Here is a 27,130-nt window from a genome sequence, read left to right on the forward strand (position 1 = left end):
TCTTTCTAAAAAAAAAAAAAAAAAAAATAATTTTACAATTCTCACAATGATCACTATTTCTTTTATAGACTTTTAATTCCTATCCTTTTATAATGAGTTTTCAGCAGGCTCCTAATCAGCAGAGGCAGTAATACAATAACACGTAACACCTCTATACACAGCTGAGACCGTAGTATCCACCAATCACAATGAGCGATGTCACAGCTCACCCTCCCTTCACAGTGACCATCTTACACGCTCAATAGATGCTTCAATACCAAAGATGGGGTCAGCACCTGTTCATTGTGGCTGTGTACATGTATTGTTTCCTGAAACGACAGGAAGTTTGAGTCTAAAAAAGCCATAGCGGGCAGTGTGGGGAATTACAATATTTCTCATTTTAATTTTTAATGCAGATTGTAATATGGAAAAATAAAATAAAAACCATTGACAAATGTTTTAAAAATACATTTAATAGTTCATTTCCTGATTATAGCTTCCCTAAGAAAGTATAATTTATCTTTACATAGTAACATAGTTAGTAAGGCCGAAAAAAGACATTTGTCCATCCAGTTCAGCCTATATTCCATCATAATAAATACCCAGATCTACGTCCTTCTACAGAACCTAATTGTATGATACAATATTGTTCTGCTCCAGGAAGACATCCAGGCCTCTCTTGAACCCCTCGACTGAGTTCGCCATCACCACCTCCTCAGGCAAGCAATTCCAGATTCTCACTGCCCTAACAGTAAAGAATCCTCTTCTATGTTGGTGGAAAAACCTTCTCTCCTCCAGACGCAAAGAATGCCCCCTTGTGCCCGTCACCTTCCTTGGTATAAACAGATCCTCAGCGAGATATTTGTATTGTCCCCTTATATACTTATACATGGTTATTAGATCGCCCCTCAGTCGTCTTTTTTCTAGACTAAATAATCCTAATTTCGCTAATCTATCTGGGTATTGTAGTTCTCCCATCCCCTTTATTAATTTTGTTGCCCTCCTTTGTACTCTCTCTAGTTCCATTATATCCTTCCTGAGCACCGGTGCCCAAAACTGGACACAGTACTCCATGTGCGGTCTAACTAGGGATTTGTACAGAGGCAGTATAATGCTCTCATCATGTGTATCCAGACCTCTTTTAATGCACCCCATGATCCTGTTTGCCTTGGCAGCTGCTGCCTGGCACTGGCTGCTCCAGGTAAGTTTATCATTAACTAGGATCCCCAAGTCCTTCTCCCTGTCAGATTTACCCAGTGGTTTCCCATTCAGTGTGTAATGGTGACATTGATTCCTTCTTCCCATGTGTATAACCTTACATTTATCATTGTTAAACCTCATCTGCCACCTTTCAGCCCAAGTTTCCAACTTATCCAGATCCATCTGTAGCAGAATACTATCTTCACTTGTATTAACTGCTTTACATAGTTTTGTATCATCTGCAAATATCGATATTTTACTGTGTAAACCTTCTACCAGATCATTAATGAATATGTTGAAGAGAACAGGTCCCAATACTGACCCCTGCGGTACCCCACTGGTCACAGCGACCCAGTTAGAGACTATACCATTTATAACCACCCTCTGCTTTCTATCACTAAGCCAGTTACTAACCCATTTACACACAATTTCCCCCAGACCAAGCATTCTCATTTTGTGTACCAACCTCTTGTGTGGCATGGTATCAAACGCTTTGGAAAAATCGAGATATACCACGTCCAATGACTCACCGTGGTCCAGCCTATAGCTTACCTCTTCATAAAAACTGATTAGATTGGTTTGACAGGAGCGATTTCTCATAAACCCATGCTGATATGGAGTTAAACAGTTATTCTCATTGAGATAATCCAGAATAACATCCCTCAGAAACCCTTCAAATATTTTACCAACAATAGAGGTTAGACTTACTGGCCTATAATTTCCAGGTTCACTTTTAGAGCCCTTTTTGAATATTGGCACCACATTTGCTATGCGCCAATCCTGCGGAACAGACCCTGTCGCTATAGAGTCCCTAAAAATAAGAAATAATGGTTTATCTATTACATTACTTAGTTCTCTTAGTACTCGTGGGTGTATGCCATCCGGACCCGGAGATTTATCTATTTTAATCTTATTTAGCCGGTTTCGCACCTCTTCTTGGGTTAGATTGGTGACCCTTAATATAGGGTTTTCATTGTTTCTTGGGATTTCACCTAGCATTTCATTTTCCACTGTGAATACCGTGGAGAAGAAGGTGTTTAATATGTTAGCTTTTTCCTCGTCATCTACAACCATTCTTTCCTCACTATTTTTTTAAGGGGCCTACATTTTCAGTTTTTATTCTTTTACTATTGATATAGTTGAAGAACAATGTGCTTCTCTGTTTCCTTTTTGGCAGCTTTAATTAGTTTTTTAGATAAAGTATTTTTCTCCCTATAGTTTTTTAGAGCTTCAATGGTGCCATCCTGCTTTAGTAGTGCAAATGCTTTCTTTTTACTGTTAATTGCCTGTCTTACTTCTTTGTTTAGCCACATTGGGTTTTTCCTATTTCTAGTCCTTTTATTCCCACAAGGTATAAACCGCTTACACTGCCTATTTAGGATGTTCTTAAACATTTGCCATTTATTATCTGTATTCTTATTTCTGAGGATATTGTCCCAGTCTACCAGATTAAGGGCATCTCTAAGCTGGTCAAACTTTGCCTTCCTAAAGTTCAGTGTTTTTGTGACTCCCTGACAAGTCCCCCTAGTGAAAGACAGGTGAAACTGTACAATATTGTGGTCGCTATTTCCTAGATGCCCGACCACCTGCAGATTTGTTATTCTGTCAGGTCTATTAGATAGTATTAGGTCTAAAAGTGCTGCTCCTCTGGTTGGATTCTGCACCAATTGTGAAAGATAATTTTTCTTGGTTATTAGCAGAAACCTGTTGCCTTTATGGGTTTCACAGGTTTCTGTTTCCCAGTTAATATCCGGGTAGTTAAAGTCCCCCATAACCAGGACCTCATTATGGGTTGCAGCTTCATCTATCTGCTTTAGAAGTAGACTTTCCATGGTTTCTGTTATATTTGGGGGTTTGTAACAGACCCCAATGAGAATTTTGTTACCATTTTTCCCTCCATGAATTTCGACCCATATGGACTCGACATCCTCATTTCCTTCGCTAATATCCTCCCTTAAAGTGGACTTTAGACAAGACTTTACATAGAGACAAACCCCTCCTCCTCTCCGATTTTTACGATCCTTTCTAAACAGACTGTAACCCTGTAAGTTAACTGCCCAGTCATAGCTTTCATCTAACCATGTCTCGGTTATTCCCACTATGTCAAAGTTACCTGTAGATATTTCTGCTTCTAGTTCTTCCATCTTGTTTGTCAGGCTTCTGGCGTTTGCGAGCATGCAGTTTAGAGGATTTTGTTTTGTTCCAATCTCCTCGCTGTGGATTGTTTTAGAAATGTTCTTACCTCCCTTCTGAGTATGTTTTCCTGGATCTTCTTTGTTCAAGTCTAATGTTTTTCTTCCCGTCCCCTCTTCTTCTAGTTTAACATCTTTGAATGTTTTTATACAATTTTTGCAAAAGCGCAAAGAGGACTTCCCATATTATCACTTTGCTATCATCAGCTAAATTGAAATAACAATTTGTTTAGGCATTAACCCTATAATGACTAAGCCAATATTTACATGTGATCTGTTTTTCACATTTGTTTTTATATTTTTCATTCCCATACTGTTATGAACACTACTTAGTTATGCTCAAAATGTAGGGCATCCTTCCCCTACCTCCAGCTCCGGCCAGGTATTTTGGTGTCTTAACCCTTTAATGACCTGCCTAAATTGTGCCTTAGCAGGCCAAGTATTTTTTTCCCCTTCATTGCTTTCCAAGAGCCAAAATGTTTTCATTAATTCAACGATAGAGCCATTTTTTTTAGCACGTTCAGTTATTTTTGTCACGGGTTGGAATAAACCATCAATTCTGCCACTTTTGTTTTGATTTTGTTTTTACAGTGTTCGCGGTGCACGATAAATATTATGATCACTTTAGCTTTTGGGTCAATATATTTGTTTCAGTTTTATCAACTTGCGCTTCTTCAGATCGATTCATGGATATGGCTTTCGTGCTAAATGGCATCTTTTTCAATGTGTAACTGCCAGAAAACAGGAGAATATATTGTGATAGTTTTATAGAAAATACATTCCTACATTACAAGTACAGTGGAGTTCACCACTTCCCAGTTTTTAACAACTTTTAACAGAAATATTAATACTACTAAATAATTCAAAATGCCCTACAATACTTGAATACAAAGCTCACACAATGCTTTTATTTAATGTATAAGTATTTAATTAAATGTAATGAATAGGGATGGGCGGGCCCGTGGATGTTCGGGACTGTCGGGTTTGGTCAAAACTTTAAAAAAAGTTTGGTTACTGAACGGTTCTCACACCTGAATCCTGACCCCATTCAAGTGAATAGGGGGGCCTGAACATCTGACGATTCCCACACTGTAATCTGTATGACAGCGTTGGGAACTCCGGGTCTGATCGGCGGTAACCGTCCAATTCCCGCTAGTCAGAATGCTGCGGTTTCACACGCTGTCAACATATGAAAGCGTGGGAGCCAGCAGCTTTGACCATTTGTAAAAATGTTACCGCCAGTCAGGCATCGGCTGATCACTACTACTCTCCTCAGCCAGCGCCTGCTCTGTTAGAAGCGTGATCAGGCACCGCTGATGAGAGTATTCACCAGCCAGTGCCTGTGCCTCGTAATAAAGATGTCACAGTCAGTGTTTTGCATTTGTATTTTACTGTACATGTATTTATTAAGTAAATCTTTTTTAAAAAATGATGTGGGGTCCCCATTTTTATTAACCAACTGAGGGAAAGTGAACAACTGAGAGCTGTTGTTATTCTGGGAAGGGACCACTATGCATGGATCTGCCCAGGCTATTTATATCAGCCCGCAGCTGTTTGTTTAGCCTTTACTGGTTATTATAGGAGAGACCTCCCCCAAAAAATGATGTGAGGTCCCTCCTATATATAGCAATCATCGATGGCTAAACAGACAGCTATGGGCTGATATTAATAGCCTAGGAAGGAGCCATGGATATTGGCTCTCTCCCAGACTAAGAACATCAGCTCTCAACTGCCCCAGAAAAGGGGGTATCCATATGATGAGCCAAATCTGGCCCCTAGCCTCTCTTTCCACGTGCCCTCGTGTGGTGGCAAGTGGAGTAATACGATCCCATTATTAACCCCGTAGTGAAAATTAAATAAAGACACATACAGAAAAAGTCCTTTAATTGAAATAAGGACACAGAAAAACTCCATTATTTGAAATAAACACTTCCCACCCTCTTTTACCCATTTATCACTATAAAAATAAAAATAATAAAAGCCACATTCCTCACCTGTCTGACCACAATCAATTTTTGTTCAACAAAGAGCCCAACTCAGCTACATCTGGATGTATTGCTGAGCGGTGGCATGATATGACCTCCCTGCACACAGGACACACTGAGCTTAGTGACTTAGGAACTTTTTTCTGTTTTATGTCTTTATTTAATTTTCATTATGGGGTTAGTAATGGGGGCATCTTATAGACACCTCTCCATTACTAACCCCTGGGTTTGATGTCAGCTGACATCAACCCCACAAATATTAACCCACTTGTTACCGCACCAGAGCAAGAGGAAAGAACCAGGCAAAATGTCAGGCAGATGCGCTTTTTCTGGGGCGGCTTTGGGCTGCTATTTTTAGGCTGGGGAAAGCCAATATCCATTGCCTCTTCCCAGCCTGAGAATACCAGCTCCAAGCTATATGCATTAGATTGGCTGGTTGTCAAAAATGGTGGGGACCCCAAGCCATTTTTTAAAAACATTTTTTAATTACTGCTAGAACAGTAGCACGGACTTCCTGGAAAAGTTTGTGTTCAAGGTCCGTGCACGGAGACTAGGTGTTCGGTATGGTCCAGTTCGGGTTCACCCATCCCTAGTTATGAATTGTTTTAATGAGATTGTCCAGGGTTAGTGTCTTAGGTTGCTTTCACACATTCAGTATTTTTAGGCAGTTATTGAAGGCAGAAGCCAGAGGTGGATACTAGAGATATCGTCTCAATCTTTTCTTCATAGGCGTCTTACGTCTAAGATCCATTACTGGCTTGGACATACAAAAAAAATGCATAACAAAATCTGAACAAGGGAGCATACCCTTAGGCTACGTGGGAACTTCCCAAGATGAACTTTGGTGAGTTTTTGATGTTGCGGATTTTTGCACTATATGTACGCCCATTAAGTAAAATAGGTTACTTGCATTTTTTTTTAGACAAAACATAGCTAAAAAACTCACTGTGGTAACATAGTCTTAAAGGGAACCTGTCACCAGGTTTTCCTTATAATAAAGTACAGCCATCACCTTTAAGACCTCTTTTACAGCAAGCTGTTTGTAAGTCCACGATCCCCTCTGCATAGCACTTTTATACCCCCATATGTTGCATTCCGGTCTTATGAGCATCTCTGGTCTTGATACAGTATCTCCTCTTTCATCACAATCTCTGTCCTCCTGCCCTGCTTTATGTGGATGACGTGCCCTACATTATCCACACATGGTCCCCTTATCTCACTTCTGCGCATGCGCACTTCCCTCTGCCCTGACGCGGGCAGAGTAAACACTGTGGTGCGCATGCGTAGGCTTTACTTCCAGGTCATCGGCGCTCTTTCACCTTTCCCGGAGCATGCTGACTACTTTGCTCTGCCCTTGGCAAATCATAGAGAAGTGCGCCAGCGCAGGAGTGCGAATGGAGGACACTGTATGGTTGATGTAGGACGTGTCATCCACATGGAGCGGGGCAGGAGGACTACAATTGTGGGGAGAGAGGAGGCGCCGAACAAGACCAGAGACGCACATCAGAACAGACTGCACTGTATGTGGGTATAATAAAAGGTATTTTTTGTGCTATGCAGAGGGGATTGGGGACATACATACAGTTTACTAGAATACTGTAAAAAAAAAAGTGGTGGCAGACCTTTATATTGTGAAAATCGGATGACAGGTTCCCTTTAAAAGGGATTTGTTACCAAGTTTTTGCTACCTCATCCGAGAGCAGCATTAAAGTAGCATGCATGAAGTGGGGCACAGACCCTGATTCCAGCAATGTATCACTGATATGGCTGCTTTCTGCAGTTTTGATAAATTCCCTATTTTCGCTACTGTGCATAGGCAGAACGCTACTAATCAGTAGTAAGGGTGGTGTCATACAGAGCTCATGAATATGGAGGACTACATGGCAGAAAGTTTATGAGTCCTCTAGTGATAATCTCCTGCGGACTTTGGGTGGCACTTTTTTCACTTAATTTCTGTTTGTGTGTTTTTTTCACTTGATTTCTAGCATACTGTAGGTATGATCTTTTTTTTACCCACTTCTTGATGTTTTTCTTCCATTGGTCTGTTGTTATTTTTTAAGCAAATGTAAATGTTCATTTCTGCTATTATGAATTTTGATTCTATGAGAAATCACGTGAAAAATAAATCACCAAATAATAAAAACTGCAAGTACTAAAATGCAGAAAAGGGAATACATCAAGTTGCAAATTTTAGCATGTTTTATTTGTGGAAAAAATGTGAGATTTTTTTGCAATTTTGTGTTCTGGCCACTTTTAAAAAGTGAGTGTGCATGGTAAATTCCACCAAACGGGTTTTAGACAGATTCATGTCTTTTCTACTAAGGTGGTTTCACACTTGCGTTTTTGTCTGCAGCGTTTTTTTTTTCAAAAAAACGCATGCGTTTTTTTCCCTATATTTAACATTGAAAACGCATGCGTTTTTTTGTGTACGCGTTTGGTCGCGTTTTGTGACGCATGCGTTTTTTTACTGCATGCGTTCATTTTCTGAAATGCTACTTGTAGTATTTTTAGAAGCGTTTTTTGGACCCAAAAAAAAAATGCATGCGTTTTCATGCGTTTTTTTTGGGTCAAAAAATACATTGGAGTCAATGGGGACGCATGCGTTTTTTGGTGCATGCGTTTTTTGCGGTAAAAAACGCATGCGTTTTTTTATTAAAAAACCAGAAAATACACTGATATGCCGCCCCCCAACATAAAGGTGATAATGGGAACCTAACCCTACCCCTAACCCTAACCCTACCCCTAAGCCTAAGGGATCCTAACCCTAACCCTACCCCTAACCCTAAGGGATCCTAACCCTAACTCTACCCCTAACCCTAAGGGATCCTAACCCTAACCCTAATCCCTTTATGGTTAGGGTTAGGGTTAGGATGATTAGGTTAGGATGATTAGGGGTAGGGTTAGGATCCCTTAGGGTTAGGGTCAGGGGTAGGGTTAGGGTTAGGGTTAGGATCCCTTAGGGTTAGGGGTAGGGTTAGGGGTAGGATCCCTTTAGGGTTAGGGTTATGATCCCTACCCCTACCCCTAACCCTAACCCTAACTATTTCTGTTTATAGTGGGTTTTTTACTTTATTTTGATGATTGGCAGCTGTCACACATTTCTCAGCATGCGTTTAAAAAACGCAAACGCATGTAAAAACGCATGTAAACGCGTCAAAACGCCACGTTTTTTTCACCACATGCAAAAACGCATGCGTCAAAAAAACGCAGCGTTTACACGCGTTTACATGCGTTTTTTTTTGCGTTTTTTACCGCGAAAACGCACCCCAAAAAACGCCAATGTGAAACCAGCCTAAGTCTCAAAAAGTCACAAGTCTCACTCCAGTAATCAGAAGTGTTATATGAAAAGATGCATCAAATAGTTTGCAAGACTTTGATAAATCTAATAAACAAAAAGCAACACAGCCACAAACAAATCTGATTGTAATAATTCCCCCCATGATACTTCCCTTCACCCTCTTATGTCTTTTCAGCCCCCAATTGCTGTATCTGACCATTGACTGTAATGTTGCAGCAAAACTACCACTACTAGCATCCTCTGTAAGAAAAAAAAAAAAAGTTGCCTCTTAATGGGAGTGAAAGTTTTGCAAAACTTGGTGGAAAGAGACAAGTTCTAAGGTATCAGATCAAGAATTGCTTACACCTGCTGTGGGACTCAGGCATTGCACCAATGGTTAGGCTGATTTGTGAGGACTTGTTTGGATCCAGCTACAAGAAAATTCACTAAGTAATTTGTAGCAATTCAGGATATAATATTCGCAGGAGCAAAGAGATTACAGTAGATCACATTAAAAAAAAATGCTAAATTAATTTAATACAGACGCAGCGAAAATCTGACAGCGGAATCTTACAAAGAGAAGACTCCAGAGACAATGGTGATAGTAGCAGGTCAGTATTACTTCCTGTAAGGGTAAATTCACACTTTTGCATATTTGGTGAAAATTTTTTAGCAGCTTAATGTTAAGATTCTAGAAAAGATTATTGGAATTTTGCCTCTGATTTTGCGCTTAGTCTGAGTTAATATGTTACTTACTTAGTGCAGATTTTCCAGCACCTGCAAAATAAGTTTTATCCTGACTTCCTCCACATTCTGCGTTTTTTTGGCGTACAAGCTATTTGTGTTGCACCTCTAAAAATGAATGGGGTCATTGACAGGTCTGATTTATGATCCGAGTATCAAAATCAGCAACGTAAGTTTATGGGTCGGTGAAAAAAAAAAAATCAGATCGCTCTCCTGTCCGAGACTGTTACATACAAGAAGGTGTTGGGTTTTTTTTTGTTTTTTTTTTTCATGGACAAGAAATTGATGACACCGGGACCAAACTTTGCTGATAATCACTGATGAAACTTTGTCCGTTTTTCTCGTACGTGAAAAAAAAAAAATCTGACTTGTGAATGAGATCTCACAAGTGGAAAAGTCCCCACCAAATATGCAGCATGTGAACTCGGCCTCACCATTGCCAAATATGAAGTCTGGGCAAAGATTTCACATAATGCTGATTTTAAAATCCGCACAACGGATCAATTTCCACTCGGTGATTTTTTTTTTTTTTCTTTATAAATGGTCATGAGAGAACATAGAAAACTGAGCAAAACTGTCATCTTTCAGTTACTGTTGATGGTAGATGTAAGAAGGAATAGAAATACCACAGTTACTGGTTTAGTTAAATATGTTTTATTGTTGTAAATAGCCCTAAAGAAACACAATATGACAAAAACATACAAAGTAAGAAAATGGGCCTTGACAATAACACTCAATGAGTAGGCACCGTGTGAATAATCAGGTTTAGGATTCTGAATCTGGTTTAAAAAAAAAAAAAAATACATAGTAACTTCTGTCATCTGGAAAATGAAAAAGACCAAAGAAAAAAAAAAAAGATAGATGGATAACCATAATGGATCCAATAGAGGAATCTAATAAGACATGTGAGTCATTACATGAACGTGACTGATAAGCGGCTTACTGTGGTGAGTTGGACGCGGCCGGGATCTTTTTCATTAATCCATTCAGCTGATTATCAGGATCTGGTCATGAGATCCGAGTCATCCATTGTACTACAGCGACAATGTATAAGAAGTAGAACAATGGCCGCGCTGCCCTATATCTTGTACCATAGACCTTGGAATCCCAGCAATCTGTGCTTTGGGATTCCAGCCCTCCGGCAGAAAACCACATATTTCTGAGCGCCCTACATAGACGCTTGTATTTCTGTAATCGGATACATCGGGGAGACACATCGTCAGGTCTAATATCTGACTGCAAGTTATCGCACTCACTTTTGTCTCTTTTATCATAGAGTATTGTGCTGCTCTTGCCTGATTGACGGTGCGTTGTGCTTTCTCCACACAGCACTCCTTGTGGTCAAGCTTGGTATTGCAAGTGGTTCAAATCTGGGGCAAAAAACTAATCGTGTAATTTTCATATTTATCACTGGAAGTTTATGCATCATGGTTCCGTTTCTGGAAGTCAGACTATTGCCAGAACAGAGTGTATATTTGGAACGATCAGTTTAGTTAGCAGATTTCTCAAGGATCAAAGGGGCCCATGTCAATCTATGTAAGGGAGGATTTATAATTTCCGGGTGGAAGGTGCGTTATATGTGATGACAAGTTTAAAGGTCCTCGTCCATTTCAGAAATACTGTCAGTAGATGTATTCCTCATATAAAGATGTATACTTTAATTTCTATAGTTTTCCCAATTTTGTGTCCCGGCAGCCCCAAATCCAGGATGTTCTCCATACAGGAGTGTTTCCTGCATCCTCACCTCATCAGTGCTTGTAAGGGAAGGGGGCTGGCTGACTGTCTAATTTCAATAGCTAAGCCAGCCCCCTGCACTGCTTTTGTATCTTAGTGATGGTGAAGGGGGCTGGCTTAGCCATTGAAATGGGACAGTCAGCAAGCCCCCTTTTTAGAGCGCACAGGAAACGTTCTCTAGTGCGGAACTCATGGCTGAAAATGGAATTTCTGATTCCGGAACAACACTGATTTCTTAAGGTTTTTAGGAAAATAGAAGTATATTAGTAAACTCTCTATATATTTATAAAGGAAATGTATCTATAGGTAAGTTTCTTGCCGTGGACAACCCCTTTTAGGAGAAACCCCAGCGTGAAGACCCTTTTTTGCATCCTATATATGTACACACAGCAGAAGATCCACACCTACCTAGGAGGAGATACTTTCTGGATTTAGTAAAGTCATTTATATCACGACAACCATAAAAATCTATCAGAGCGGGTCACGTACATACAGATGTTTGCACTACATCTCATTCACTTACAAAAATATATCTCTGGACACTTCAAGTGCTAGGACAGAAATGGTACAGACAATATCCGGCAACAAGCAGATTATTCATGAAATCACTGATCGTGCAGACGGTCGCACCTTGACCCCCCGATCATCCGATCAAACCCCGAGCTGCTTATTCATCTTACTCAGAGCGTCGCTGACAATATCTAGTTCATGGCGCAGTTCGCTCACCAGAATGGTGATACTCTGGGTGTCTTTAAGGACCTCCACGCTTTGGGTGTATGGATTGTACTTCAGTCCAAAGGGTCGCTTGATGGTCTTTGCAAACTCCCTGTTGGTAAAAATACATTCTTATTACCATTGCTGCTGAAAATGCAGTGGCATTTAAAGGGAACCTCGCACCAGGTTTTTACTATCCCATGTTAGAGCTGCATGATGTAGGGGAAGAGACCCTGATTCCAGTGATGTATCACTTACCGAGCTTCTTGCTGTAGTTCTGATAAAATCACGGTTTTCTCTGCTGCAGATCTTGCAGTGCTCTGGCTGCTGAGCTCTGTATAACCCCGCCCTCATCACTGATTGGCTGCTTTCTGTCTCTGCACAGTGTATGCAAAAAGCTGCCAGTAGTTGTGGTGGGGTTACACACAGTGTACGAATATGGATGACTACATGGAGAAGGACCTGATGATAAAACTGTGATTTTTATCAAAACTAGAGCAATCAGCCCAGTATGTGACACATTGCTGGAATCAGGGTCTCAGTCCCTACAGTATGCTGCTCTCAGATTAGATGACAGATTCCCTTCAAGTACCTTATTCCACCTTGGAACCCAATTCCACCCAGAAATGGCAAAAGTTTGAGAAGCCGCCCGCTTCTCCTGTGTGACGCTTGTGTAACTCTGCCCAATTTTGACTGTGGATTTTTTCCCCAAAAAAATCTGGATAGTCCCAACTAATCTGGGACTTCTGACAACATGCAGACCGGGCTGGCATAAACTCTGTTGTCAGGGATATTTTAGTCACATATTTTGGGTTGTTTTTCACATTACCTCATTTTTTCTTTGGCTTCTTCAAAACTTTCGGAGTAGAAGTAGACGTCCTGGAAGGTGGTGATGATGCACTCTTGAGCGCAGGTCACCATGGGGTCAAAAGGCTTTACTTTGGCATTCCCTGAGAGTGAGTGCTAGAAAGGAAAGATGAGAACCAAATGAATGTAAACGTTTATGTTTCTGACTTAACACAAAAAAGGCACGTGGCTACATTCTGTATCAGTAATGTCTTATTTACATGTTTCTATTTATTACAGATACATAAAGGCATTTACTATTTCTACCACCAGGGGGAGCTTTAGCTCATTGCTTTACTGGTGCCTAATTGAAAGCGCTTTGTGCTCCTGGTGTCTTATGAACTCGCTTTCTCTTAGCGCTCCATGTGGTCAGACAATGGTATTGCAAGTACAAACTTGTTGCATTGTGGTCCATTATATAGTTACTACATTATTCCAGAATTACACAGATAGAAAATATCAGACAATATTTTGTACTATTCTCCAGTCCCCCCGGGTGCATTTATAGCATACTGTAATCCCATTTCCTTCTATTATAATCACTGCGTGGAATCTTACCTTGAGTTCACTAATGGAGGAGAGCAGTCCAGCCCCGTACACTTTTAATTTCCCCTCTTGTTTGCACAATCCAAATTCCACAGTAAAAAAGTAGCACTGAAAAAAAAGAAAAAATAAATAAAAGGGTGAATCATAAATTACATTCCTCCCTCCAATATTATACTCTCGTTTTATCCTTTATTGTCTCTTATTGCAATTATAATGCTATGATATATTCTACATATACAATGTTTCTCATAAGATCAGAGAGTTTTCTCCCATGGCTGACTGTAAAATAACTGGCTGCGGCAGAAGCTGTCCCCCACTGTCTGTCTCTGGAAGAGGAGACCACAAATGCTGCGATCCACCGCAGAGTGATCAGTCAGCCAATAATGGAAGAGATCAGGGGACGTTAAAGGGAACCTGTCACGTTGTACGTGGAGTCTTATCGGTAGACAGTATGGTACAGAGAAGGAGAAGTCAAGCCGAATGTATAGGTTTGTTGGAGGAGATTCCGTATAACTTGTATTCATTTTTATTCCTGGTGTTACATCCGTATGCATATGGGTCCAGTGGGTGTTCCTACTCCTATGAGAGTCCAGTGGGCGGTCCTACTCTATGGGTCTAGTGGGCGTTACTACTCCTATGGGTCCAATTGGCGTTCCTACTCCTATGGGTCCAGTGGGTGTTCCTACTCCTATGGGTCCAGTGGGCGTTCCTACTCCTATGGGTCCAGTGGGTGTTCCTACTCCCATGGGTCCAGTGGGCGTTCCTACTCCTATGGGTCCAGTGGGTGTTCCTACTCCCATGGGTCCAGTGGGCGTTCCTACTCCTATGGGTCCAGTGGGTGTTCCTACCCCTATGGGTCCAGTAGGCGTTTCTACCCCTATGGGTCCTGTGGGCGGTCCTACTCATATGAGAGTCCAGTGGGCGGTCCTACTCCTATGGGTCCAGTGGGCGTTCCTACTCCTATGGGTCCAGTGGACGTTCCTACTCCTATGGGTCCAGTGGACGTTCCTACTCCTATGGGTCCAGTGGGCGTTCCTACTCCTATGGGTCCAGTGGACGTTACTACTCCTATGGGTCCAGTGGACGTTACTACTCCTATGGGTCCAGTGGACGTTCCTACTCCTATGGGTCCAGTGAATGTTCCTACTCCTATGGGTCCAGTGGACGTTCCTACTCCTATGGGTCCAGTGGACGTTCCTACTCCTATGGGTCCAGTGGACGTTACTACTCCTATGGGTCCAGTGGACGTTACTACTCCTATGGGTCCAGTGGACGTTACTACTCCTATGGGTCCAGTGGACGTTCCTACTCCTATGGGTCCAGTGAATGTTCCTACTCCTATGGGTCCAGTGGACGTTCCTACTCCTATGGGTCCAGTGGGCGTTCCTACTCCTATGGGTCCAGTGGACGTTCCTACTCCTATGGGTCCAGTGGATGTTCCTACTCCTATGGGTCCAGTGGGCGTTACTACTCCTATGGGTCCAGTGGACGTTACTACTCCTATGGGTCCAGTGGATGTTCCTACTCCTATGGGTCCAGTGGAAATTCTTACTCCTATGGGTCCAGTGGACGTTCCTACTCCTATGGGTCCAGTGGGCGTTCCTACTCCTATGGGTCCAGTGGACGTTCCTACTCCTATGGGTCCAGTGGATGTTCCTACTCCTATGGGTCCAGTGGGCGTTACTACTCCTATGGGTCCAGTGGACGTTACTACTCCTATGGGTCCAGTGGATGTTCCTACTCCTATGGGTCCAGTGGAAATTCTTACTCCTATGGGTCCAGTGGACGTTCCTACTCCTATGGGTCCAGTGGGCGTTCCTACTCCTATGGGTCCAGTGGGCGTTCCTACTCCTATGGGTCCAGTGGACGTTCCTACTCCTATGGGTCCAGTGGACGTTCCTACTAGTGATTGACAGCTGCTATCTCTGCCTGCACAGTCACACATGGAAGACTGCCAATCACTGACTAGCACCGCCCACTGGACTCATCCATACAAACACCAGGGATTTTAATGAGCGACGTACAAGTTTTATAGAGCTTTTCCCACAAAAATGTCTATCAATCTGTTACGTCCTCCTGCCCTATCACTTCCTGCATGCAGATCAGGTACCATTTTCAATATGACAGATTCTGCTTAATCCATTGTTTTATGAAATAATTTTAGAAGACTGTTTATCAGGAGCATGCAAAAAAATCCGCCATGTTCAGTGGAGGCGACATTGTACCCCGGTTACTGTTCTCATTCATTTCTAAGTGGGCTGCACTGTTATAATGTCAACCCATCATTTCGGGGAAAAAATGAAAAATAATGTCCTTCTTTTTTTTTTTTTACTAGTTTTATAATACTTCTGAATATTCTAATTGTGCTGATAATTATCTCCCCATTATTGCACTTCAGATGTATACGTACAGTCGCCAGCTTCAGCACTGCTTCATCCGATGCCCCTAAAGATGCCAAGCCAATTTCCTGGGAAAACTGCGCAAAACTCGGCTCAGCCAGAAGAGGAACGTGCCCAAGGATCTCATGGCAAGTGTCCCTAAAAACATGGAGGGAAAATATTATTAGTGTGATGTAGATACAATCTCAGTACGTGGGGAATCTGCTTTTATTCACAGATAGCACACATACCCAGCACACATACCCAGCACACGTACCCAGCACACGTACCCAGCACACGTACCCATCACAACCTATGGCGCTATGCCCATGTCCATTTTTTTCCCGGTGGCACGAATAACAAAGGCCAATACTAGTGATGATAGAAAGTACTCGCTACATGATCGAGTATGCACAGAGTATCACAACTGCTCACTACTCGAGTTTGGATCGGGTACGCTCCGAGTATCGCAGGAGCTCGAGCTACGTTTTTTCCCTGTACGTGTTTTATACAGACGTGTGAAGGAGGCCTTAGAGAGAAACTAGGTCTTCATTTGGGAAAAGCGAAGTTGGACATGAAGCTTTCATAGTATTCATGTTATTTGTTATTCTATTGTAATAGACCTGAAAAAATTCATTTTTTTTCTCCCCCCAAAACTATTGCTACTCTTGTCTATTGACTGTTGTTGCATCAAAGGATCTGGAAACCTTCAGGAGGATTTTGTTTGCCCTTTCTTTTGCTCTGTTTTGCTCTGATTAGCCTTGAGATGCTAAAGGCTGCAAACTGAGCTAACTAAGAATCTGTCAGTGAGCTCATTGTGACAGAGCTTGTAACTCTTTCTCTGAGCTGATTTATAAACACCTGAAAGTTCAGCTCAACTTTTGATGTGGTTTGTGGTCATAAATCAACTGAGAGAAACTCATTAAAAGCAAAATGTAAAAAAATAAAAAAATTACAAACTACTGACAGATGGAGCTCGCTGATGGAATCTCAGGGAACTCTTTCTTCGGTGTGCAAATGTTGCAAGATTTTAATGAAAAACGCACAACAAGTTGCCTCTGAAGGTGTCTACATGCCTTCACCTGAATTAATCTGAGCTGCAATATCCGACATGGCTGCCACCGTTCCTTATTTGATTTTGATCCCAGAGTAATGCATTCAATGTGCATAGATTTTGAGAAGACAAAGAGATTTGGAGATGCAACTTTCTGATACACTTTGTCATTTTCTGGAGTGATATCCTCAAAATCCCATTCCCCCCCATACTTTTTCCATGCATGCTGCATATTTTTTATACTGATTTTTGTTGCTTATTTCCCTCTTGGTGAAATCGGGAGCAAGTTCTGGGATAAAATCCAAATGTAAGACATGTAGATTTCCTACAGATCTGACACCTTTAATTAAAAAAATAATAATAAAAATAATAATGTGGGTCCATCGGCTGTGTGTAGGTCAGACAAGTTTTCATCCCTGTTTCAGTTTTACAGTCAGAGATCTCGCAACATTTTACAGAAAGGGTTAACTACCCCAGTATTAGAAACTTGCATTTACTTTACTTACGGTTCAGGGGTGTACAGGGGGTCTGAACTGTGCCTCACATATTGGGTGCAATGGAAAACCCGAAATGCTAAACCAGCCAAGAAGTCTCTAGGAGATAAATATCCGGCGACAGGTCGGATTGTGAATCCTGTGCGTTCTGCAAAAAAAATATCGAAATGTCAATATCTGTGCCAAGTCCAAAACTGAGCTGTATCTGTTGTTACCCCTGCTGTACCCTAAATATCACATACACCTGCCGGTCTGGCCATCAGCGGGTTCCCATATGGACCCTTCCTATTACACTGACGTCCTAATCATTATTTTACCTTTAAGAAATCTGGAAACGTCTTCTAGTTGGGGAATATTATCTTCCCGGTATCCGCAGTGTTTGGTCAATAGCGGAAGGTTCTTGAGATATTCTCGGCAGGCGTGGGATGGGTATAATTTATTCAACTCTCGAAAAACTGTGCCCCAAGTCTTCACCTCCTCTTCAGTAAATTCAATACGAGGTATTGGGTCCCCGCTGTGAAAGATTGGTTACTATAGTTACCATAGAATGCATTGTAATACTAAGATTACTAGTGATTTATATCATAAATGAATAATAATAATAATAATACTAATATCCTGTAATGGCGGTTTGGTGTATAGGCCATACTAGAGAGAGACACTTTATCCCGGTGTCGTCTGTATGGACAGTGCGGTGGGATCTGCTGCCTCAGCTGAAATTAATGGCCTTAAGCAAAAATATTCACAGGACGCTGGTCCAGTGGTCGGCCTACCAGAGCCATGTGAACCTTCTCCTACCGGCCGGTATCTCTGATTTGCAGCCCCAACGCAATGTGATGTGTGCATTATGCCGCCATAATGACGTAGAAGAAGCATTGGGGATGCCGGCAGGTAGTAGGTGGCTCCTAAGGTTCTGAACCGGTGGCCATGGACTGCTAGACGAGGGTCCTGAGAATCTTTTTGCTAAGGTTTTTTTTAACTTTTTATCCCCTTTAGATTGAAGCCACAGTGCACATGCTCAACCGCTGCTCCATTCATACCCTATGGGATTGCTAAGCTCTGTGCTCAGCTTTTTTCGCAACCTCCTGGACAATGAATGGAGCGGCAGTCACGCGTGCCCCATTCTAAGAGTGTTAAACATTTCTGGTCTGCAAATCAGTACTCGGACCACCATTGCTCAGTAAGTTATTACTGGGTATCAGTGATAACTTTTCTTCACTTGACAACCCCTTTAGCTATCCCACCTTTTAATGACACTGAGAAGACTCTGCTTATTCTGTCAATGTCTGTACAGCAAAGCTGTCAGGAGAAATGCCAAAAACAGGAGATGTGAGTCTATAGTGTGTGCTCTAGTGGTCAATGTGGAAGCTAGATTTTTTTTTAATTAATTTTATAATAAACCCATAAAGCAATATTAATTTATTTTTATGAGGTGATAAATATTAATTTGTTTGAATAACGTGGACATCCCCGTTACTATGCATGCATTCATAAGACTGTACACCTACTATCTGTAGTTCATGGCCACATCTGCAAAGTACTTTCTTCTCTTGCGATACACATTGTCCTTGAAACCCTATGGGGAAAAAATGAAAAGGATCAATGGTAGAAATCATAAAATATAAGTCTAACCCCAGAACTGACGAGGACCCCAGCAATGACCCTTGGGTGAGAAGTTCTGGTCCGTATTCTAATAATCTGCTGACTTTAGGGTTAGTGGTCCTCTAGGAGTGCACACTGGAGCGGAGCTTTTACTTACAGGGTGGTCTGCATCCAGGTCAGATCCGTACATCAGCACTCTGTTCGCGCATTTATCCAGGTCAGAGATTTTGGTAGGAAACCAAGGAACACTTTCCATGTCTATTAAAAAAAAAAAAAAGTACATTTTTGTTATAGTATTTTCATTTTTAAATATACCGCATTTTTTTAAATATATTTTTATTGCATTATTATTATTTTTTTTTTGTTAAATAAAAAGTATTCTGTTTCATCCAGGAAAGCTACGGGGATGCAATCTTCCCATTTTGATTCCCTCCCGCCACGACTGCAGAATTTAAAGGGCATCACCAGTTAATCAAGATCTCAAATGTTAGGGCTAGACACGAAGGGGAGAGGCATGACATTGATGCTCCTTCCCTTCATGTCTAGCCCCAACATATGATATCAGGATTAACTGATGATGCCCTTTAAATTCTGCAGGACTTTTACTAGGGGACAGTTTTTTCTGGAGTGTTCCTTTAAAAAAAAAAAAAAGAAATGAAGGGATTATGGGGTATGGAGTGCATACGCATTTGGGAAAGTTGTAAATTAAAGAGATATACACTTATATCCTATCAATCATCTGCAGAAGAGTGAAGATTCCTATGTCTGACATCTTCGCTCTTACCGTCCTCCTCAACGCTGAAGTTTTCCGGGGGATTCATGGAGATCAGATTGACGTGTGGCCGGAGAAGCTGGAAGATCTCATTCAGCTGCTCTCTGCTACTGTCACAGTCCAGGAAGATCTCAAACTCCGAATTTCTTCTTTTTGATTTTCGGGATTCAATGTGAATGAGATTAACATGCTTTTCCTAAGGAGAACAGACATACAATACAGATTTCATGATACAGGTGATCGATTACCGGTCATTGTTTTATTTTCTTATATGAAATGTGTATAATAAGTATATATAGTAATGGGGCATCCTTTCTCTAAATACTTCTATACTTCTAGAGTGGAAATTGGAGCCTTTAAAACTTTCCAGCTGCTAATGAAAATTCCCTTTTCATCATTCTTCCGGTTTCTATCATCTCATTATTTTCTGCAGTTTGTCAAGATTTGTAAATGATAACAGAACCTCTCTGACCTCTCCTCCTTGCTTACCAAAATCCCGCTCCCGCACTGTCTGTCTGCCATTTCAGCCTTCTTTTCTGCTCGCTTTCTACAACTGAACATGGACAAAACAGAATTCATCATCTTTCCCCCATCTCACTCTACCCCTCCACCAGACCTATCCATCAATGTCAATGGCTGCTCACTACCCCCAGTCCCACACGCCCGGTGCCTCGGGGTGATCCTCGACTCTGCCCTCTCTTTCAAGCCACATATCCAAGCCCTTGCCTCCTCCTGTCGTCTCAAACTCAAAAATATTTACCGGATCCGTGCTTTCCTTGACCGCAACACTGCAAAAACGCTAGTGCATGCCCTTATCATCTCCCGCCTCGACTACTGCAACCTCCTACTCTCTGGACTCCCCTCTAGCACTCTGGCACCACTCCAATCCATCCTACTCTCTGCTGCCCGACTAATCCACCTGTCCCCCGCTATTCCCCAGCCTCTCCCCTGAGTCAAGCCCTTCACTGGCTTCCTATCGCCCAGAGACTCCAGTTCAAAACCCTCACACTGACATACAAAGCCATCCACAACCTGTCTCCTCCATACATCTGTGACATGGTCTCCCGGTACCTACCTACACGCGACCTCCGATCCTCCCAAGACCTCCTTCTCTACTCCCCTCTCATCTCTTCTTCCCATAACCGCATCCAAGACTTCTCCCGTGCTTCCCCCATACTCTGGAACTCTCTACCCCAACACATCAGACTTGCGCCTACCATAGAAACCTTCAAAAATAACCTGAAGACTCATCTCTTCCGACAAGCCTACAGCCTGCAGTGATCCTCAACCTACTGAACAGCCGTACAGCCAGCTCTTCCCTCTCCTAGTGTATCCTCACCCACCCCCTGCAGACTGTGAGACCTCGCGGGCAGGGTCCTCCCTCCTTATGTACTCGTGTGCCTTGTTATCTGCTCATGTTTAATGTATTTGTCTATATCTGCCCCGTATTCACATGTAAAGCGCCATGGAATAAATGGCGCTATAAAAATGTATAATAATAATAAATAATAATAGAACATAAATATAAAACCATAAAGGAAACGTCAGAAACCGGTCACAATCTACCTGAAAAAGTCTGAGCGCTTTCACGAGTCCTCCAACTTCATTTTTCAGGGAAAATATCACAGAAGCTCGGCTCCTTTCAGCCACACTCTCATTATTTTCTTTGTTGTCTTCGTTCTTCATATAATTTGATTTATTGAACTGGAAGATACATCATGGATATATTTGTGCATACTTATAAACCAGTTTGCGGCAGCACACAATGTACGAAGATAAATGCAAACATTAAATATGTGACATTTGGACGGATTACTGCTATATAGAATATACTTATCAAATAAAGGAATTTAGTGCACAATGCGGCCAATTCATGTGAGCCCACTAACCATGACAGGGCGACACCTCTCCAATATTACCCAACTATTTATATCAGAGCCCACCAGCCATGACAATGTGACACCTCTCCAATAGGACCCTAACCATTTCTATCAGAGCCCACCAGCCATGACAAGGTGACGCTTCTCCAATAGGACCCCAACCATTTCTATCAGAGCCCACCAGCCATGACAAGTTGACGCTTCTCCAATAGGACCCCAACCATTTCTATCAGAGCCCACCAGCCATGACAGGGCGACACCTCTCCAATAGTACCCCAACTATTTCTATCAGAGACCACCAGCCACGACAATGTGACACCTCTCCAATAGGACCCTAATCATTTCTATCAGACCCCACCAGCCATGACAAGGTGACACTTTCCCAATAGGACCCTAACCATTTCTATCAGAGTCCACCAGCCATGACAAGCTGACACCTCTCCAAAATGACCCCAACCATTTCTATCAGAACCCACCAGGCATGACAAGCTGACACCTCTCCAAAATGACCCCAACCATTTCTATCAGAGCCCACCAGCCATGACAAGGTGACACCTCAACAATAGGACCCCAACCATTTCTATCAGAGACCACCAGGCATGACAAGCTGACACCTCTCCAAAATGACCCCAACCATTTCTATCAGAGCCCACCAGCCATGACAAGGTGACACCTCAACAATAGGACCCCAACCATTTCTATCAGAACCCACCAGGCATGACAAGCTGACACCTCTCCAAAATGACTCCAACCATTTCTATCAGAGCCCACCAGCCATGACAAGGTGACACCTCAACAATAGGACCCCAACCATTTCTATCAGACACATCTCTCTCAGGCCAAAAGCCTACAAACTTAAAGGGCAGGTTGTATCCAACGTACATGCATATATATCTGTACCTCAATCCGTTTCCATGTAGCAGACTCTACATATATACTGTAATGCTAAATCTGTTCGGACAGTCCCCTGAGGTCCCGTGTTGACTGCTACATACAAATATAAAGTGTATTATGCATTTATATGAGATGGTAAGAAGTAAGCTGCAGCACCTCTATCTGCCATGTTTACCTCTGTGCTCTCCATTTCTGTTACTACGTAAGATGCCGGCACTTTGACCCAGATACATCCTTAGCAGCTCTGAAGAGTAGTGTTAGAAAATGTATTGGGCTTGTGCACTGGGTCGTGTTTGTTTTCTAGTGAGCACAATAAGGTTCATTTTCCCAATGCGGCCATTGTAAAATTAATGTAAAGTCATGTAACTGTTGCAAATTTGCAAGAATGCTTGCGATATCAGCAGTCTGTCTTCAAAGTGTGAATACTCCCTGAGAACTTCCTTGGATATTATAGAAAATAATCTTATATATCCGGGGATCAGTGCTGCCTCCCTCTTTATATCTGCACCACTGTCTGTTTCTCTTTGCACACGTGTGACTAGACTTGGAGCTTAGGCTATGTGCACACGTTCAGGATTTCTTGCAGAAAATTCCTGAGAAAAACCTGAAATTTTCTGCAAGAAATCTGCATGCGTTTTTTGCGCGTTTTTGCCGCGTTTTTGATGCTTTTTTTTTCCCGGACATTTCCCAATGCATTTTAGGCTATATGCACACGTTCAGGAATTCATGCAGAAAATTCCTGTGGAAATCCGGACATTTCTGCCAGATTTCCGCAAGAAATCCGCATGCGTTTTTTTGCGCGTTTTTTCCCCGGACATTTCCCAATGCATTAGACAGTGGGAAATCCGTGAAAAAAAACGCAAAATTAATGAACATGTTCATTATTTTTTCCGCAATGCGTTTTTAGTGCAGAAAAACGCACATCATGTGCACAAAAATTGCGGATTCCATTATAAATGATGGGATGCTTAATGTATGCAGATTATTTGCGGTTTTATAGCGTTTTTATAGTGCAAAAACGCTAAAAAAACGCAAATAATCTGCAATGTGTGCACATAGCCTTATAGTGGGAAATCCGCAAAAAAAACCACAAAATTAATGAACATGCTGCTTTTTTTTACCACGATGTGTTTTTTTCGCGAAAAAAAAAAAGCATCATGTGCACAAAACATGCGGAATTCATTCTAAATGATGGGATGCATATTGCATGCTGTTTTTTGCAGTTTTATCGCGTTTTTATCGCGAAAAAAACGCGAAAAATCAGCAACGTGTGCACACAGCCTTACACATCGGACACATTCTCCCGTGTCCTTCTTAAGAAGTCTGCAGATGAGATTTCACTTAATCCCTCGCTTTCTAAACCATCCACATTCAGGCGATGGAAAGGTTCAGACACTGCTTTATCCAGTGTTGTCAGCTTCTCTTTCATTCATGGGCTCCATTACCACTAAGCACTGGAGGTCCAGCGCCTAGGGTGGCAATTTGTTGGGGGTGGCAACTTGCTATTAAGAAAATCAGCACATTTCTTTGTTTTGCAACTGTCTCCCCTGTTTTCCACCAGCTTTGGTATTAAGACTCTTTTGTATAGGTGCATGTGGTGAGAGGAGTTGTAATGGGAAGTGCTGCAGTTGGGACAGGAGGGAGCTGCTCCTGATTGATGGAGACAATCAGCAGGACAGAGTCAGCGGCTTCCCCGGTGAGGCTGCTATGGGTGCAGGCAGAGACTATGCTCATTAGTCCCAATCCTCTCACCGCTTCTCCCCTAGGACAACTATAGATAATATTGCATTCAGTTTTCTACAGGTAATGTCAGAACAGGTTGTTGGTGGGCAGCACGGTGGCTCAGTGGTTATCACTGTATGGTGGCTCAGTGGTTAGCACTGTACGGTGGCTCAGTGGTTAGCACTGTACGGTGGCTCAGTGGTTAGCACTGTATGGTGGCTCAGTGGTTAGCACTGTATGGTGGTTCAGTGGTTAGTACTGAATGGTGGCTCAGTGGTTAGTACTAAATGGTGGCTCAGTGGTTAGCACTGTATGGTGGCTCAGTGGTTAGCACTGTATGGTGGCTCAGTGGTTAGTACTGAATGGTGGCTCAGTGGTTAGCACTGTATGGTGGCTCAGTGGTTAGCACTGTATGGTGGCTCAGTGGCTAGCACTGTATGGTGGCTCAGTGGTTAGCACTGTATGGTGGCTCAGTGGTTAGCACTGTATGGTGGCTCAGTGGTTAGCACTGCAGCTTTGCAGCGCTGGGGTCCTGGGTTCAAACCCCACCAAGGACAACATCTGCAAAGAGTTTGTATGTTCTCTCCGTGTTTGCGTGGGTTTCCTCCAGTTTCCTCCCACATTCCAAAGACATACTGGTAGGGAATTTAGATTGTGAGCCCCAATGGGGACAGCGATGATAATGTATGTAAAGCGCTGAGGAGTAAGCGCTATATAAGCAAAGAGTAATAATAATAATAATAATAATAATAATAAAGCCATACTGATTAATACTTAATCAGAGCACCGCATGAAGACCCCCCACAGGCCGCCCCAGAGCACGACCAGATCATTAACTCAAAACTGAAAATAAAGATTACACAACAACCACAAGACGGATTTCATCACCAGGTATCGTTGTAAATCAGTATAACGGCGCCAAACTGACACTGTCTGTAGGTTACTGTGCACAAACCTGCTGACGGGTTCCCTTTAAACACATTTGCAGCAGCTACACATCTGGTAGTTTGAAGACACAAAAGAGAATAGTAAAACCAAAAACACTCAGTTTGAAAAAATGTTGCAGTAATCCGCAAGTGCTAGTAAAAGATGTAAAAAACAGGGTATTTGGTTGATACATTTTTTGCAAAAAATGTATACTAAGCTGCTCTACCAATCTTCACGGTATACCCTTATCAGAGCAGTCCTAACTAATGTATGCAATCCCTATCTGATGTATTTAAAAACCTGATCATCTGTATATAACCTGTGTGAACAGGGTTCAGAGAGGAAAAATCCATGTGTGCATACAGGGCAGAACAGCTTTTGTGCAGATAGCCCAAGAGGAGTGGTGGAACTCCCCAGTCTTGTAGACACAAGAGAACAATTATGGAAACAGGAACACATGGGCTACTTGCACAGTGAACAAGTCTGTATGATCATGTTCACACACCACCAAGAAACCTGAAGACACAAAAGAGAATAGTAAAATAGGACTGCTCTGATAAGGGTATACCGTGAAGATTGGTAGAGCAGCTTAGTATACATTTTTTGCAAAAAACGTATCAACCAAATACCCTGTTTTTTACATCTTTTACTAGCACTTGCGGATTACTGCAACATTTTTTCAAACTGAGTGTTTTTGGTTTTACTATTCTCTTTTGTGTCTTCAGGTTTCTTGGTGGTGTGTGAACATGATCATACAGACTTGTTCACTGTGCAAGTAGCCCATGTGTTCCTGTTTCCACATCTGGTAGTTTGCGGCAATGTATCAGTCGAGAGCCCAGACTGTTTAGCTCCTAGATGGTTGCATAGACTGGATACAATATTGTATCTAATAAAAGAGCAGGACCGGCAGCACAAACTATATTAGAAATGTAATCACTATGTACTAAAAAGTTTCAAAATGCTGAAACTTCTTTAAGAAAACCAAATAATTTCCTATATACTGCACAGTTACATTCAGAATATATATATATATATATATATATATATACAAATATTGCCCCATTTGTGTAATCAATCATTTCACGTATAAATAAACCTGTGCCTGTTTATGAAATGATTGATTAAACAAATGTTGCGATATTTGCTCAGCGTCTCATTCTCGCTGTGTCTACATTTGCAATGTAATTAGTTTCCTCTGATAACGACTCGCAGTTTGTCCTGTCGCTGCTGATAATTTTTTCTACGTTATTTAATGAGTTTCTGAGAAACAGAGCAACAAATCTAATGAAGACAATAAAATATAAAGTGTGTACAGGAGTCTAGCAACCGGATTCTCCAGTGTCCTGACCGATCTGCTGGTAAAGAATCCACTGTGCCGAGTGATTGGTCCTGAACGTATACGCTGCAAATTTGTGTAAATGTATCAGAGCAGAATTTGTCATTTTAATCTTTAGGATGTCTTGTTAATAGTTCTATGCCAAGCACCAGATTATGAGACTTGTGGAGTCAGTGTTGTGACAGAAGACAAACCGAGCTCTGCTACATCTGACAAGCAAATTATCAATGCTTTTTTTTTTTTTTTTTCTTCATTTTTCCAGTCATAATCAGTGTTTTCATGTAATTTAAAAAAACATTAGTAATAAAAGAATGATAATTACTATAAATTACATTAAATATACTTGCCAACAAGATGAAATATTTTATTGTTTAATGAGAATAAATTACTTAGAATTAAAAAAAAAAATTGAACAAAAATTTACAAGATATTTAGCCACTATTTTGTTCTTACCTCATTATTTATCTGGTTATCATCAAAACTTATGTTCATGGAGTCAAAGGACTTTACTCTGCGGGGTCTGTCGGCTCGGCGGTTGTACATGCCTCTGTGGATGCAGCAGAGGGCACGGTGCTCGGTGTGTAGTGCACGGTCTGGGTGACACTAGATCTTCTCATCACCCTGCGCCCGGCACAAGTATTTATACTGAGGAGGGGGGCGATTGTCATAATCCCTGCCAGAAGCAAATGGAAAATAAAATGGGAGAGATCAACGTCAAAGGTGACATTAGCAGCAGCTCATTAGTATTCAATAATGAAGGTAAATAGGATGACGGGTCCCCGGCTCCCAAAAATAAGGAGGAACGCTCGTGATTGGAAATAAGTGATATCATGAAGGACATGGGAAATTTCATA

At 41.8% G+C, this 27,130-nt stretch overlaps 1 protein-coding gene across 1 annotated transcript; it reads right to left on the reverse strand.

The window, feature by feature from the left end:
* Positions 1 to 10,012: 10,012 nt before the first annotated feature.
* On the reverse strand, positions 10,013 to 26,891 carry TPH1 (tryptophan hydroxylase 1). The gene is made up of 11 exons (XM_069738809.1): positions 26,730 to 26,891; positions 21,084 to 21,221; positions 19,530 to 19,713; positions 18,903 to 19,003; positions 18,652 to 18,719; positions 17,461 to 17,657; positions 17,156 to 17,291; positions 15,628 to 15,754; positions 13,230 to 13,325; positions 12,655 to 12,788; positions 10,013 to 11,937 (listed from the first exon to the last, which is right to left on the reverse strand). Exons 1-11 carry the CDS (start codon positions 26,817 to 26,819, stop codon positions 11,763 to 11,765), a joined length of 1,446 nt encoding a protein of 481 aa, XP_069594910.1. The 5' UTR covers positions 26,820 to 26,891; the 3' UTR covers positions 10,013 to 11,762.
* Positions 26,892 to 27,130: the final 239 nt, after the last annotated feature.

Source organism: Ranitomeya imitator, chromosome 9 (assembly GCF_032444005.1).
Source record: "Ranitomeya imitator isolate aRanImi1 chromosome 9, aRanImi1.pri, whole genome shotgun sequence".
Classification (NCBI taxonomy): domain Eukaryota; kingdom Metazoa; phylum Chordata; class Amphibia; order Anura; family Dendrobatidae; genus Ranitomeya; species Ranitomeya imitator.

Bases quoted from the DNA above. Each gene is read 5' to 3' on its own strand.
- TPH1 (XM_069738809.1), bottom strand. From the start codon at position 26,819: ATGTACAACCGCCGAGCCGACAGACCCCGCAGAGTAAAGTCCTTTGAC. The intron at 21,222-26,729 runs GTAAGAACAAAA...TGTATCTTCCAG, and splicing joins ATAACCAGATAAATAATGAG to TTCAATAAATCAAATTATAT. The intron at 19,004-19,529 runs GTAAGAGCGAAG...TTTTTTTAATAG, and splicing joins CTTCAGCGTTGAGGAGGACG to ACATGGAAAGTGTTCCTTGG.